This window comes from Acipenser ruthenus, chromosome 11 (assembly GCF_902713425.1).
Source record: "Acipenser ruthenus chromosome 11, fAciRut3.2 maternal haplotype, whole genome shotgun sequence".
Lineage (NCBI taxonomy): Eukaryota > Metazoa > Chordata > Actinopteri > Acipenseriformes > Acipenseridae > Acipenser > Acipenser ruthenus.
The window spans coordinates 12,521,474-12,536,806 of NC_081199.1; the positions used below are offsets into that span (position 1 = coordinate 12,521,474).

A 15,333-nucleotide genomic window follows, 5' to 3' on the forward strand; every position below is an offset into this window, starting at 1 on the left:
TGTTGACTTGGGGAGGTGGATTACTCTCACTGGGCGGACCAGGGGACAAAGACAAACAACATGAAATGTTTGGTTCCAGTTACTCTCCCTGTGACTGAAAACATTTTTTTAAAAAATAGTCACCATGCACAGCACCTGCCGTCCCTGTTACTGCCTGGTTCAATGTTTTATTATACACTTGTTCTTTCTTTTGTCCGTCCCGTGCTGCCTCCCGTTCATACACTTTCCTGGTCAGGCTACCTTCTCTCTTTCTCATCTCTCTCAGAAACAACCCCACTTTTTTACACTGAAAGTAATGCGCTTCAGTACCTGCACTGTGCCGCCACTGAGCCACCTCAAGAGATGGTTCAGTGGCAGAATAAAGGGTGGCTGCATTATACCAGCATTTCTCATTTACCCTTAAAGTGATACCACATCAATGACGCCACAGACACAGAAAATTGCTTCAGTGAAAACATGCCTTAGTTAAGGAGAATGGTTAAGATGTTTTGTGCAACACCCTTAAGCTTTTCCCTTAGCTAAGTGAAAAAATACACTTAAGTGTCATAGATAAGTGAAATACTTCAGATGTTTTATGCAACCGGGCACTAGACTCTTGACTGGAGGGTTGTGGGTTCAATCCTAGGTGGGGGGGACACACACACTGCTGCTGTACCCTTGAGCAAACAGATACTTTACCTCCTAGATTGCTCCAGTAAAAAAAAAATCTGCATAAATGGGTAATTGTATGTAAAATGTAATGTGATATCTTGTAACATTGTAATATATATCTGGCTAGCTATCTGTATATCTGTTTAACTATCTATATGTTTGTGATGAACCTAATGATCCTTGTGAACCCGGTCAGACAAACCAGCATAAGAGAGAAAAGAACCTCAGCGGGCACAAGCCTGGAGTTAAATGGCCAAGAGCTTGTGAGAAAACTGCATGGGACACAGTAAACACAGATCTCTGCTTTGCATTGGAAAGATTAAGTGGAACAGTTGAAAAGAAGCTGGATAAATTTGGGGACATCATCTACGCATATGGAAGTGAGAGGTTTGGAGTTGAAAAAAGGAAGGAAAAAGTACAAACTATTCCTGGAAAGTCTAGACGGCAGCAGGAGATTGAACGCTTAGTCAGAGAAAGGAGACAGCTGAGGAAGCAATGGAGAAGAGCAGAACAAAGTCAGAAGGAGGGACTCAATCTCTTACAAAGGGTCATAAAAGATAAGCTTGCAACATTGCGCAGAGCTGAGCGCCTACGGAAACGCTACAAAAAGAAGGAGCGTGCGAGAGCTAACTTTTATAAAGACCCATTCAAATTTGTAAAGAAGTTATTCACCAGTGAGAAGAATGGCACACTAAAAGCATCTAAGGTTGAGCTGGAGAGATATTTGGAGGAAACACATACAGATTCAAAAAGGCAGGAGCCTATGTCAATTCCGTCAGACATCCCACCTATCAATCCACCAGAATACCAAATGGAGGACTGTGCACCTAAGTGGAAAGAAGTAGAGCAAGCTGTGAAAAAAGCAAGGGCTTCATCATCTCCAGGGCCTAATGGAGTTCCGTACAGAGTGTACAAGAGTGCTTCAGGAGTTCTACGAATTCTGTGGAAATTGATGAAAGTGGCATGGGAAAAACAGGTTGTACCAAGAGCATGGCGCTGAGCAGGTGGAATCTTTATACCTAAAGAAAAAGATTCTACAAGCATCAGTCAGTTTCGTCCTATTTCCCTATTAAACGTAGAAGGCAAGATTTTCTTCAGCATTATTGCTCAGAGATTGTCAACTTACCTATTAAAGAACTGCTTCATTGACACTTCAATACAAAAAGCGGGCATTCCAAGTTTCCCAGGATGCTTAGAACACATCAATGTGATCTGGCAACAAATTCAATCAGCTAAAAAGGAGAGAAAGGAGCTCCATGTGACATTCCTGGATTTGGCTAATGCATATGGTTCAGTGCCACATGAACTTCTTTGGGCAGCATTAAGAACACATCAATGTGATCTGGCAACAAATTCAATCAGCTAAAAAGGAGAGAAAGGAGCTCCATGTGACATTCCTGGATTTGGCTAATGCATATGGTTCAGTGCCACATGAACTTCTTTGGGCAGCATTTGATTTTTTCAGTGTACCGATGACAATAACAAATTTAGTGAAAGCCTACTTTGGAGATTTGCAATTCAGTTTTTCAACTTCAGAATTCAGCACTACATGGCAATGCCTAGAGGTTGGAATAATGGCAGGATGCACCATTTCTCCACTAGCTTTTACCATGGCAATGGAAGTAATCATTAGGGCATCAAAATGGGTAGTAGGAGGAGAGCGCTTGGCTTCTGGAATGCGACTACCACCAATTTGAGCATACATGGATGACATGACAACCATGACTACAACAGTAGCCTGCACTAATCGGTTATTGGGCAAATTAACCAATAACATTGAATGGGCACGAATGCAATTCAAGCCCACTAAATCAAGGAGCATCTCTATAATTAAAGGCAAAGTAGTAGATAAAACATTCTTCATTAATGGTGAGGCAATACCAACAGTGTCTGAGAAGCCAGTGAAGAGTCTTGGGAGATGGTACGACGGGGATCTAAAGGACACAGTTCGTGTGGGAGAAGTTAGACAACAAGCAGTGGAAGGGTTGAAGAGCATAGACAGCTGCGCTCTACGAGGCAAACTAAAACTGTGGTGCTTTCAGTTTGGTCTACTGCCGAGGTTGCTGTGACCACTGACTGTGTACAAGGTTTCTTTGACAACAGTAGAGAAGCTGGAAGCTTTAATCAGTTCATACATCAGGAAATGGTTGGGAGTTCCACGCTGCCTCAGCAGAGTGGGACTTTATGGTAAAGGAATACTGCAGCTACCAGTCTCCGCTCTAACCGAGGAGTTTAAGTGCGCCAAGTCACGCGACAAATGCGTAAGTGAGGCAGCACCTGTGTTGAAAACTGAAAGAAAGTGGGCGGCAAAGAAAGCTGTGGAAGATGCAAAGGCTGCCCTTCAAATTGGTGATATCATGGGGCAAGTTCAGCGTGGAAGAGGGGGTCTTGGACTTAGTTCAGCTTCTCCTACATGGCACAAGGCAGCCCCAGCTCAAAGGAGGAAGCTGGTAGTCAACGAGGTGCAAAAGCAGGAGGAGAGGATGAGGTGTATAAAGGCCATTTCCTAGGCCAAGCAGGGAGAATGGATGAGATGGGAGAGTGTGGAACAACGCAAGATTGGCTGGCAAGACCTATGGTCAATGGAACAGAGCAGGATCAGTTTCCTCATCAGGTCAACTGTGGTTGATCTCCGGAGCCAGCATCGCAGCCATTGTGTGTGCTGATGCGCCAGGGAGGCAAAATAAGCTGATCCCTGGAGCCAGCATTACACTTCAGCCATTAACACCAGACAGAAGGATATCTACATCATCATATGGAAGGAAACGTAAATGGATGGAGACACATATGGATCACATTAGTTTACTGTAAAGCTACATCTTAGTAGGTGCTTATCTTGGCGAGAGCCGAGTTCAAATCAGCATGAAGTTTTAACATCTACTCTCGTGTAATGGAAATCATAACTACATACTTTATTTGTCTATCTGTCTGGCTATCTATCACTCTGTATAACTACACATTTGTCTAGTTATCTGTTTATCTGTATGTATGTCTAACTAGCTATCTACATATCTATCTACATACAGTAGCCTCCAGAATTATTCATACCGTTAATACAATGTAACTGGTTTTAGCAAAATAAATGCAAGTGTACATTCAGTATTTGTTGCATAAATAAATGAAAACATGAAAATTGTAAGACTATCAATATTAGAGATCGCAAAAAACATATCTGCCCAAAATAATTGCATTTAAGTTTTAGATGTTCAGATTTATTCACACCCGTCCGCTCCAGCTCATCCAGAACTCTGCTGCCCGCCTGGTGTTCTCTCTGCCTCGCTTCGCCCACGCTACTCCACTACTCCGCTCGCTCCACTGGCTCCCGATCACCGCTCGCATCCAGTTCAAGACTCTTGTACTAGCCTACAGATGCCTTGACCAGACTGCACCCAGCTACCTCCAGACCCTCATCTCTCCCTACACCCCCACTCGACCTCTCCGCTCCACCTGCACTAGAAGACTTGCTCTACCTCCTCTACGCTCCCCTGCCTCCAGAGCCCGCTCCTTCTCCACCCTTGCTCCGCAGTGGTGGAATGACCTTCCTACAGATGTCAGGACTGCCCAGTCCCTGACCACATTCCGGCGCCTCCTTAAGACTCACCTCTTCAAAGAGCACCTGTAGAACTCCTCTGTTTGTATCCTGGGACACTATCACCCTTCATGTAAATGTGCTTTATTTTGCTCTTATCTGCCCCCTATTTTACTGCATTTAATCCTGTACTTCAGAATACTGTAATCTGCCAAGTGTTTAACCTGTAGTACTTTGTATTTAATCACATCCTGATGTAACTATCACTATTTAATCATATCCTGATGTAACTATCACTTATCTGCTGTATTATTGAATTGTGGTTTGTCACACTTGAACAAAAGTTACTGTATTTCTTGCTCTTATTGTATTACTTGTATTATAACACTTAATGTATTTGCTTACGATTGTAAGTCGCCCTGGATAAGGGCGTCTGCTAAGAAATAAGTAATAAAAAATAATAATAAAATACAATTATTTTGGACAGATATGTTTTTGCAATATCTAATACTGATAGTCTTACAAATGTTCATGTTTTCATTTATTTATGCAACAAATACTGAATGTACACTTGCATTTTTTTTTGAATAATTCTGGAGACTTCTGTATACTTTGTTACATTGTATGAAGGGTATGAATAATTCTGGATGCTACTGTATACTTTCAGTTACATTGTATGAAGGGTATGAATAATTCTGGATGCTACTGTATACTTTCAGTTACATTGTATGAAGGGTATGAATAATTCTGGAGACTACTGTAGACTTTCAGTTACATTGTATCAAGGGTATGAATAATTCAGGAGGCTAGTGTATTTGTCTATCTAGCTGACTGTCTGTCTAGCCCTGACTGTAATTATTGTATTTGTTGAATCATTGTTGTCAAACTTTCTAGAGTTTGTGAAATCAATGTGGGAAGAAGATACGTTTTTCGGTTACCAGTTTCTGAACGGCTGCAATCCTATAATGATCAAAAAGTGCAAAGAGATCCCTTCAAACTTCGCTGTCACAAACGACATGGTCTCAAGATTCCTGGAGAAATCCACTTCACTGCAGAACGAAATGGAGGTTAGAACTACAGAGCAGCCTTGCTCATTTAAAAAAGCTCTTTAAACACTGCTTCGCTATGCTTTGCACTGCTTCCCTGTGCTTTACAGTGCATCCCTATGCTTTATACCGCATTCCCTATGTTTTACACTGCTTCCCTATGCTTTACACTGCTTCCCTGTGTTTTACAGTGTTTCCCTCTAATTTACAGTTCTTCCCTATGCTTTACAGTGCTTCCCTATGCTTTACACTGCATTCCCTATGCTTTACACTCCTTTGCTAAGCTTTACACTGCATTCCCTATACTTTACAGTGCTTCCCTGTGGTTTACAGTGCTTCCATATACTTTACAGTGCTATCCTATGCTTTACATTACTTCCCTGTGCTTTACAGTGTTTATCTTTTGTTTTTGTTCAGAAAGGGAATATCTATCTGGTGGACTATCAGCTATTGGACGAGTTTCCAGCCAATACAATTCATGGAAAACTTCAGTACCTCCCTGCCCCACTCTGTCTGCTGTACAAAGATCCCGACAATCAGCTCAAACCCATTGCTATCCAGGTACCCAGCATGCAATGCTGCAAACATCTGCCTATCTATATATATATACTATAAAATAAAATTAATTTCGCTAATGGCCTTCAAGGTACATTTTTGCGGACTAAATGTTTGCACCATGTGTATTTTATGAATAATATATTTCATGGCACATATAATTTTGCGAATTTAATGAACACAGAATTAGCAAAATTTTATATAAATAGTATATTAATATATCTGCCTATCTACCCTCTATAACTGTTAATCTATCTATCTATCTATCTATCTATCTATCTATCTATCTATCTATCTAGTGAACTATACCTATCTGCTTATTTAACTATCTACATATTTGTCTGTCTTTGTAACTATCTGTCAACATATTTGCCTATCTAGCTATGTGCCTATATATATATATATATATATATATATATATATATATATATATATATATATACATTTGTCTATCTATCTATAGTATCTGTCTACATATGTACCCCTATGCTTTACAATACTTCCGTATTTTTATGTTCATGACAGTTGAAGCAGAAAGCACATCCACAAAACCCGATATTCCTGCCCAGTCACTCTGCAGACTGGCTGCTTGCAAAGATCTACGTGCGCAGTGCAGATTTCAACTACTTCCAGCTTATCACTCACCTGCTGCGCACTCACCTGCTAGCTGAGGTCTTCTGCATGGCAACACACAGGAACCTGGCCTCTGTGCACCCCCTGTACAAGGTAACACTGCATTCACCAGCACAATACACTGAAGAGCAAGTACAATATATACAGAAACTGTCTTCAGTGCTCAATTAAGAACAAAGTATTTTAGACATTAAAATATCAATTAAACTAAAGAATATAAATGTTTAGTTTATATAAAGGTTTTACTGCAGTAATAAACAGGTATTTACAGGGAAATTGTAGAGTTTAAACGTGACAGAATTAAATGTTTGTCTCAGACACACAGTAGAATTCTGGAATGGCATTAGATCTCAAAGCAGGATTCGGTGTTGGCTCTTAAAAGCGGGATTTGCCAACCTTGAATGATAACCAATAGAAGGTGCTTTAAGAAAGACAGGGGTATGTATCTCATTATAGTATAAGAAAATAATGAGAGCTCAGTTATAAAAATGAGGATGTAAGTTTTTTTTTATTATCTGAAAAGATACCGGTCCAGGCGTCTCTTGAATCGGCCAGAAAATGACTTCATGCGGTGAATTTGGAGAAGCGCGTATAGTAGAGTTTCTTATTAATTAAAAACTGGCCTTGGCCAGTAAACAGGGTGTCTGAAACCTGCTTGTGCAGGCAACTTTTAGAAACAGAGAGAGGTCAGGCATAGTCCAAGCATGGCAAAGTTAAATAAGGCTATTATACTTAATATGTTTATTATCGCTTAAATTTAAATGAAAATAACTGAACTAACCACTGTATGCTTATTCAAAGGCTTGTATAAAACCCTAACTCTTTGTCCCATACTTTGTAACATACCTGTATTCAGCATCTTTTGTTACACATATAAAACTTGTATTGTATTGCATTGTATTGTATTATAGCAAGGATTCTGTGAACTCTGGTTCACCTGACTATGAGCTATGAAATCATGATTCAGTATTTTTGGCAAGAAGTTATATCCAATCAGTTTTAAAAAGGAGTTGAGCTGATCCTTCTAGAATGTATAATTAACTCAAAGATAAGAACTGTCATGGCCGAGTTCAATTGGGACTCCTGATGTATTCAAGGGAGGGAAAATCCTATATAAGCCCAGAGCAAGACCCCATTCGATATCACTGAACTTGCTAATTACAAGCTGACGTGACCAGTGCTCTGAGGGTCTGTGAAAAACTGATTGCTGTTTGGTCGAAGTCAAGTTTCTGCCTTTTGAAGACAGTTCTTATTTTTTTATATATCCTACACTGTACTTCCATACTGTATACTGGAAGGTAAGCATATATTTGAATTTAATATATCTTTTATATTTTGGATGCATTGCTATAAGGTATAGAAATGATATATTAGTTTTAAAAGAGTGATATATTGAACACTTTAGAACGTAGCTGTAGGTGTTTTAGCTGTTTTCATGGCTGGCCTAAGGGCTAACTATATAATTAACCATATCTTTATTACTGTATTGAAGTACTAATGCTATTAAACCTGTAAAGGCACTGGATCACCCAGGTAGCTTATTACTTGGGATTTACGGTGGTCTGCGCAACCAACCAATCCAATTTTTAAAGCATTTAATAAACTGAAAAGAGCACTGCTACTGCTCTTTGATTATGACCTAACGCGCATGTCCCCCAGCAACACATGATCATCCACGTCTTCTTTTAAAATATGTCCCACAGCATGAGGACTCGGTGGCAGAAAAAAAATATATAAAAAAAGAGAAAGCGCTCTTTTGTGCCAACGTGGACTAAAAAATATTTTTGGCTCACATGTGACAAGGAGAAGAACGAAATGTTTTGCCAGGTTTGCTGGAAAGTCAATCAGATTGCATATCTTGGAAGTCCTTTCATCAGGGGTACAAATATGGTCCGTAAAGATCCCATAAAAACCCATGACTCTTCTGCACATCACAAGAAATGTGTAAACGCTGAAGAAGCCAAAGAAAATCCAGGGCAGATGCCAATGGCAAAAATTGTTGCTAAAATGGACATGTCACATTTTGACATGACACAGCTTTTTTGCACTTCCTATTATGTTGCCAAGGAAGAACTGGCTTGTAATAAATTGGTCAGTTTGTGTAAATTACAGGCAGCAAACGGCATTGAACTTAAGGACATGCTGGACAATCAGACAGCAAATTGAATTGAACAGAGCAGATTCTTGTTGATTTTAGCTGATGGAAGCACTGACTCCGGTATTATTGAGCAGGAAATAGTCTACATTAGGTTTATACAGGATAACAGAGCAGTTATAACCAAAATGGTCAAATGTAACACTGTTAAACATGCAGATTCACCTGGAGTTTTAAAGGTGATAGACAGAGCTCTTGATAATGTAGGAATTAATCAGGAAGTGTGGCAGAAGAAAGTTGTCTTTGCAAACTTTGATGGAGCTGCCATTATGATGGGACAGAAAACGGGTGGCTCCAGGTTTGAAAGAGCAGGTAGCACACACACTCGAACTGGCTGTGCTTGATGCTGTCAAAAATGTACCTTATTTACATACATTTGAAGAGACAATGAAACCGGTGTTCAAAATGTATTACTACTCTACACAAGAGAGACATGATCTGATAGAAATAGGGGAACTTCTTGATGAGAAGCTTGCTCATTTCAGTGGACTTAAAAGTACCAGGTGGCTATCAAGCAGACTGAGGAGTCTGAAGGCGATCGAGAAAAACTACAAAGTCCCTGTTACTCATATGGAAAATCTTACCAGTAGCCGCAACCAAGACACCAAACCAGAAGATGCATCCGAAGCAAAAGGAATAGTGCTAGATTAGTTTGTTCACTTTCTGCACTTCATGCTTGACTACAGATGCATTCTAGCAAAATGAAGCACACATTTCCAGTGTGACGACATTAACATCACAAGGGCTAATCATTTGATAAAGAGCATAACGTCAGAGCTGCTTCAGCTAAAGATGGCACCTGGAGATTAACGAAGAACAAAATACAGTACATCAGAATTCAGTTGTATTACTATATTACAGTGTCACAGTACAGAACTGTATTACAGTGTCACAGTACAGAACTCTATTACAGTGTCACAGTACAGAACTGTATTAGTGTCACAGTACAGAACTGTATTACAGTTTCACAGTACAGAACTCTATTACAGATTCTTAGTACAGAATTGTATTACAGTTTCACAGTACAGAATTGTAATACAGTGTCACAGTACATAACTGTATTAGTTTCACTGTACAGAACTGTATTACAGTGTCACAGCACAGAACTGTATTTGTTTGACAGTACAGAACTGTAGTACTGTGTCACAGCACAGTAATAAGAATGATTGTCACATTTTCTTTGCTAGCTCCTGATTCCTCACACGAGATACACGCTGCAGGTCAATATCATGGCGAGGGACAAACTGCTGGGGAAATCTGGAGTGTTTCAAACAGTGGGTACAAGATGTTAGTGTTACAGTAAATGCAGTTCCATTGAAGACAGATTTACAGTAAATGCTTTACAATACAGTAAATGCAGTTACATTAGTCATAGAGCAAGTAACAATGGAGACAGTGGATTCCTATAGAGATAACAATAAATACAGAAAACTACAGCATGCCTCACTGTTGCTCATCTGTGCTGAGGGATGCTGGGAGCTGTAGTTTTTATTTATTTATTTATTTTTTTAATATAGAGCTGAGTCCCTGTCAGACACATCTGTATTTCTCCTGTATTTTAGTCCTTTAGCACTGGTGGAAAGGGTCTGCCTAAACTGCTGCAGAAAGCACACAGCTGTTTGACCTACAGCTCCCTCTGTCTGCCGGAGGATATTGCTGCACGCGGAGTTGAAGACATTCCTTGTTATTACTACAGACAGGATGGGATGAAACTGTGGAAAACAATCAAATGGTGAGAAAGAGAGAGTCCAGTATCTAAACTGCAGTTCCAATGTTATTCCACTAGTCTGTTATCTAAACAGCAGTTCCAATGCAATTCCTAGTCCGGTATGTACATTGTAGTTCCAGTGTAATTCCACTAGTCCAGTATCTGAACACATTTTCTCTTCACTGATTATTATTTTTTTGTCTGTCAGGTTTGTAGAGGAAATTATTAAATATTACTACCCGAGTGACAGAGATGTGTTTGAAGACCCAGAACTGCAGGATTGGGCGAAAGAAATCTTTTCTAATGGCTTTCTGAATCGCAAAGAATCAGGTGAGTTTTCAACTTATCAAGTCACCAAGAACTGTATTACAGTTTCACAGTGCAGAACTGTATATGTTTGATTTTTCTGTTACAGGAATCCCAGAATCCTTTCGGACTGTCCATGAACTAATCAAGTTCCTCACAATGGTTCTGTATACCTGCTCAGTGCAGCACAATGCAGTTAATGGGGGTCAGGTATGTTAAGTATAAACAATTCTATTGCATCTCTATGTCTCTTTGTCTCGCTATCTCTCAGACACACAAAAAGATAGACAGAGACTGCAGTGTTGAACTAACCCTATACCAGCACTCTGTATCCTATTAGTTTAGCCCCCTAACCCTATCTCACCGCTCTTCTTTCCCATACAGTTTGACTTTGGACTTTATTTCTGCCAACATTACTATTTTTTTGTCAACACAATATTAATTCATCCTCCTCTAACCTACACAATACATTGTTCACAAACCATTTCTCCTTAAAATTGACCAGGTTTTTCATTATCTAGGCAGATAGGTAGACAGATAGATATAAATAGGTAGATAGATAAGTAGACAGATAGACAGATAGATATGTAGACAGACAGGTAGATATATAGGTAGATAGACAGGTAGACAGATAGAAATATGTAGATAAGTAGACAGACAGATATATAGACAGATAGGTAGACAGGTATATATAGACAGATAGATATGTAGATAGACAGATATAAATAGGTAGATAGATAAGTAGACAGATAGATAGACAAGTAGGTAGACAGATATGTAGACAGATAGATTGACATATAGGTAGACAGAGATATATAACATTTACCCCACTCCACGTTCCCCTCAGTTTGATTTTGCAGCCTGGATGCCCAACGCCTCTCCCACCCTGCGCCGCCCCCCTCCCTCCTCTGTGGGGGGAACGACTCAACAAGACATCCTGGAGAGCATCGCGGACGTGGGCAGCACCGTCCGAACCCTGGCCGGGGTCTGGCTGCTCAGCCGAAATTCAGACGACTTTGTGAGTGTCAAAAAAAATGAATACATTTCCCAGCATGCCTCACCGTTGGGACTGGTGGCAGAGGCTCATGGAAAGTGTAGTTCATTTATTAAGGGAATGGTTGTTACCCTTTGAGTGTCAGAGGGGTCTATTCATAAAAATCGAATTTAGTTTAAAACTAATGAAATTCGTCCATATTGATATTCATAAAATGATCTGTGCAGACCGACTGGCGACTGTCACTAAGCAATTTATGAATGGGTATATATTCGTTCACGACTCTAGAAACATTCACTCAGTTCCGTCGTTAGCTGTCGGGAATATAAACAAATGGAATCTACCAACAGCAACAACGAAATAACTCGGCAGCACCCATCGTGTTACAGCTTGCCTGTATGCAGGGGCGCAACTAGGGGGGTTCAACAGGTGCGGTGAACCTGGGCCAAAACCAATATTCATACTGGTTTTCAATGTAGTGCTTCTATTAAAAGCAGTATTTGTATCTTTGTGATCGCATGTATTAATACTTGGCTTTGCCAATCAACTACAAATAAAAATGGCTCCCACATGAAATTTCCCACAGGTTATATTTTATGTTTCTGTCTACTGGGTTTGCTCTCAGTAACGGAGTAAGCCTATTGTTAGCCCGTGTTAGACAGGGTGTTCCTGGAAGTTTTAGTTAGCGCTCGAAAAGAGCTAGGTGTTTATTTTGTGTTTGTTTTGTTTGTGTTCATTAAAAATTTAGCGCAACCGCGCTGAAAAAAATCCATTCCAGTGTGTTGGGTCTATTTTTAAAGGGGCAACGAACCCGAGTGGGTTATGAAACGTTATGAAACACGTGAATGACAATTCATTGTAAAGAACAAATGCGTTGATGGCTGAAATGTATTGCAAAACACATGAGCTTACGTATGTACCATCCATGGAAATACCCCATGCCACCTGGTGTGAAACATGGGGTTTCCATGCGAGCTTTTTAAAAATGTCTCATGTAAAATACTTTTTGGGGTTTCCATTCGCTAAGTTTATTTTACTTGAGTAAACCGGGCTTTTCACCTGACGTCATGCTAATGAATGGGAAAGGTGGGGGTTGATATGTAAATTAACTATGCGCAAAGTACTCATGCTGTTTTTGAAGATTACTAGTGACGTTTTGTGAAAATGTGGTTTCCATGCGCAGAGAACTGGTACACGAGTGTATCTAAGCTGCTGTAATACAGCAAAATACCCTGTGCCTGCTTGGTCTGATCTTGACCAAATTGTTTTTCAATTTGAAGAGGCTTGTGCTGTCAGAGATGCTCTCCTTTTAAGTTGTGTTGGATTTACTGCTGTGTTAAATATTAATGATGCAAACAAATAAAACACAATCAATAACAACTTGGATGTCGTTGCACTGTTTTGGGCGATCGAGCTGGCTTATGACATCCAGTTCACAAACTATATTTATTAACGTGGAGGGCAGACGTGCGTTGTCTTTGGACATAGCTGGGATCAAAAAAAGGACCGGTATTAATTCAGTTAAGCATCTCACTTGCTCTTTGTGTTTGACTTTAGTGTAGTTTTTATAGCAAGAGTATTCTCAAACAGCTGCTTTAATACTATAACAAATGTATAACGCAGTTCGTGGTAAGTAGTTTTATATAGAACTGTAAACCCACAAGATATATACAACATGACAGACAAGACACAGCAAAAAACAATAATAAAAAAGACCGCCCGCATTAGCATTAAGGTGAACTACTCCACTGCTAACCATAAAATCGCCCATCAGCCACTACTTTCTGCCGTCTTGGAATCCACAGTAACAACTGACCTGATCCCTTGCAATATTTATAGTTAAGGATAAACATGCTCATTACCATTTACAAGTGAAATGTGGGTTTCCATGCGAAACTGGGCATGGTTTTCCCTTGTGTTTCGTCATTTACACGAGTATATGAGATTTACCCTATCCCTCTCTTTGGCCGTTTTTTTCGGCCACAAACCTGATTTACACGAGTAATTCTCCCAAACGTGCACACGCATCGCCATTTCATGTGTAAATTGACCCACATGGAAACCCCATGAATGCCAACTACTTGGTTGTATTAACTATTTCATTCATGTAGGGGCTGCAGACTAATCTAATCAATTCAATCCATAAATAACGGATAAATAGCCTATAAAAAACAGGGTACTATAGCCTACTGTATAATGTGAAATGCTATTGTTTTCTCTTTTTATAGAGCCGTCAATATGACGGCCACTGGCGGTTCCAGGTAGAAGATTGTTTCAAACTTTTATTTTTGCCGTCAGGGTAGACTACATATATCTGAAAAGTCAAGAACAGACAACTGTATATCTTTCACACACTCAGCGTAAATTTTAAAAGTGAAAACTGACTTTAAATTGACTGCATTGGCAGTTCTTATACGGTCAGAAAACTTTTTGACAATGTAAGTTTAGATACCACCGTACTCAGCATTCATGACACCAAGTTGTCGACAGCATTTTGCAGTCGTTCACGTTTATGATTAGCAGGTTGACGTTCAAAACCGATTAAAACTTTATGTTAATGAGGTGTTGCTAACCTTTCTCTCAATTTGTTTAAAACAGTCCTTCACAGAAGTCATTTGGGTTTAATGGAGCCTCAGCTATCCATTATGAACAGAAACTGTCGTCCAATAAGCAGCTATTGATGAAATCTGTTAATGTACTCCAGTTTTCTCCCAACGACAGCCGTTAACCTTTTATGAGTAGAGTGTCTGTCTCTCTGCTCTGATTCAGTCAGTTTCTTTCTCCCCAGTTTAAACAGCTGAGGACAGTGACTTGCATTAATGTCAATCGCTATGTCAATAACTGCATTTCCCAGCATACCTCATCATTAAGACTGGTGGCAGAGGCTGATGGGAAATGTAGTTTGTTTGTAAAGGGAAGATTATGATGTGAATATCTATATAACTCTCTCTCTCTCTCTCTCTCTCTCTCTCTCTCTCTCTCTCTCTCTCTCAGGTTAAACTAGGGGATTATCCAGAGGAACGATTCATAGAGGAAGCCCCCAGGAAGCTGATTTCAGAATTCCAGTCTGCCCTACAGGACATCGACGGTGAAATCGCACTTCGGAATAAAACTCTCAATCCTGGATATCCCTACTTGAGACCAGCACTGATGGAGAACAGCGTAGCAATCTAAGCGTTTAAACACCTGTGTATATATTGCACTTGCTCTTAATTTAGCACTGAAGAAAATTACTGTATATATATATATATATATATATATATATATATATATATATATATATATATATATATATATATATATATATATAGTACTTGCTCTATACTTCAATCAGAAACAAACATGTGAGTGTGGTTTGTGTTGTTGATATACTATTTTGATTGTAATATGTTATGGTGTTGCACTCTGCAAATTCTCAGGATTGCATATCATTATTTATTCTTAATTATAGTAAATTTAATCTTTCAGGCAAGTTTTTAAAATATATATACATACATTGTTATTTTTATTCCTTTGTGATTTTATTGCTTACACACCTTCCATATTTGTGTATTATCCAACTGTTTAGCATTTGAATAACAAGTATTATAAATGTTCTTTGTTTTGTTGATTGTAATTCAAATAAATAATATAAACTGTAATGGCGGACAACCCATTTATATCATATTTAAACAGCTGGGCAGTTACTGCAGTCTGGGATAAATGATCTATATAAACCCCTCAAAGCTCAGTCTTTAGTTTTTATTTGATTTTGTG

The 15,333-nt window shown here is 39.3% G+C and overlaps 1 protein-coding gene across 1 annotated transcript in view; it reads left to right on the top strand.

Moving 5' to 3' along the window:
- The window catches only part of LOC131696830 (polyunsaturated fatty acid lipoxygenase ALOX15B-like), a 30,425-nt gene extending 15,596 nt beyond the window's left edge, over positions 1-14,829 (top strand). Inside the window, exons 7-15 of the mRNA XM_059033374.1 lie at positions 5,075-5,247; positions 5,644-5,787; positions 6,307-6,507; positions 9,757-9,843; positions 10,132-10,301; positions 10,486-10,607; positions 10,693-10,793; positions 11,431-11,601; positions 14,572-14,829. Of these exons, the coding sequence (XP_058889357.1) occupies positions 5,075-5,247; positions 5,644-5,787; positions 6,307-6,507; positions 9,757-9,843; positions 10,132-10,301; positions 10,486-10,607; positions 10,693-10,793; positions 11,431-11,601; positions 14,572-14,751 (1,349 nt within the window). The 3' untranslated portion in view covers positions 14,752-14,829. The remainder of the gene's footprint in view (positions 1-5,074; positions 5,248-5,643; positions 5,788-6,306; positions 6,508-9,756; positions 9,844-10,131; positions 10,302-10,485; positions 10,608-10,692; positions 10,794-11,430; positions 11,602-14,571) is intronic.
- The last annotated feature ends 504 nt before the right edge of the window (positions 14,830-15,333 follow it).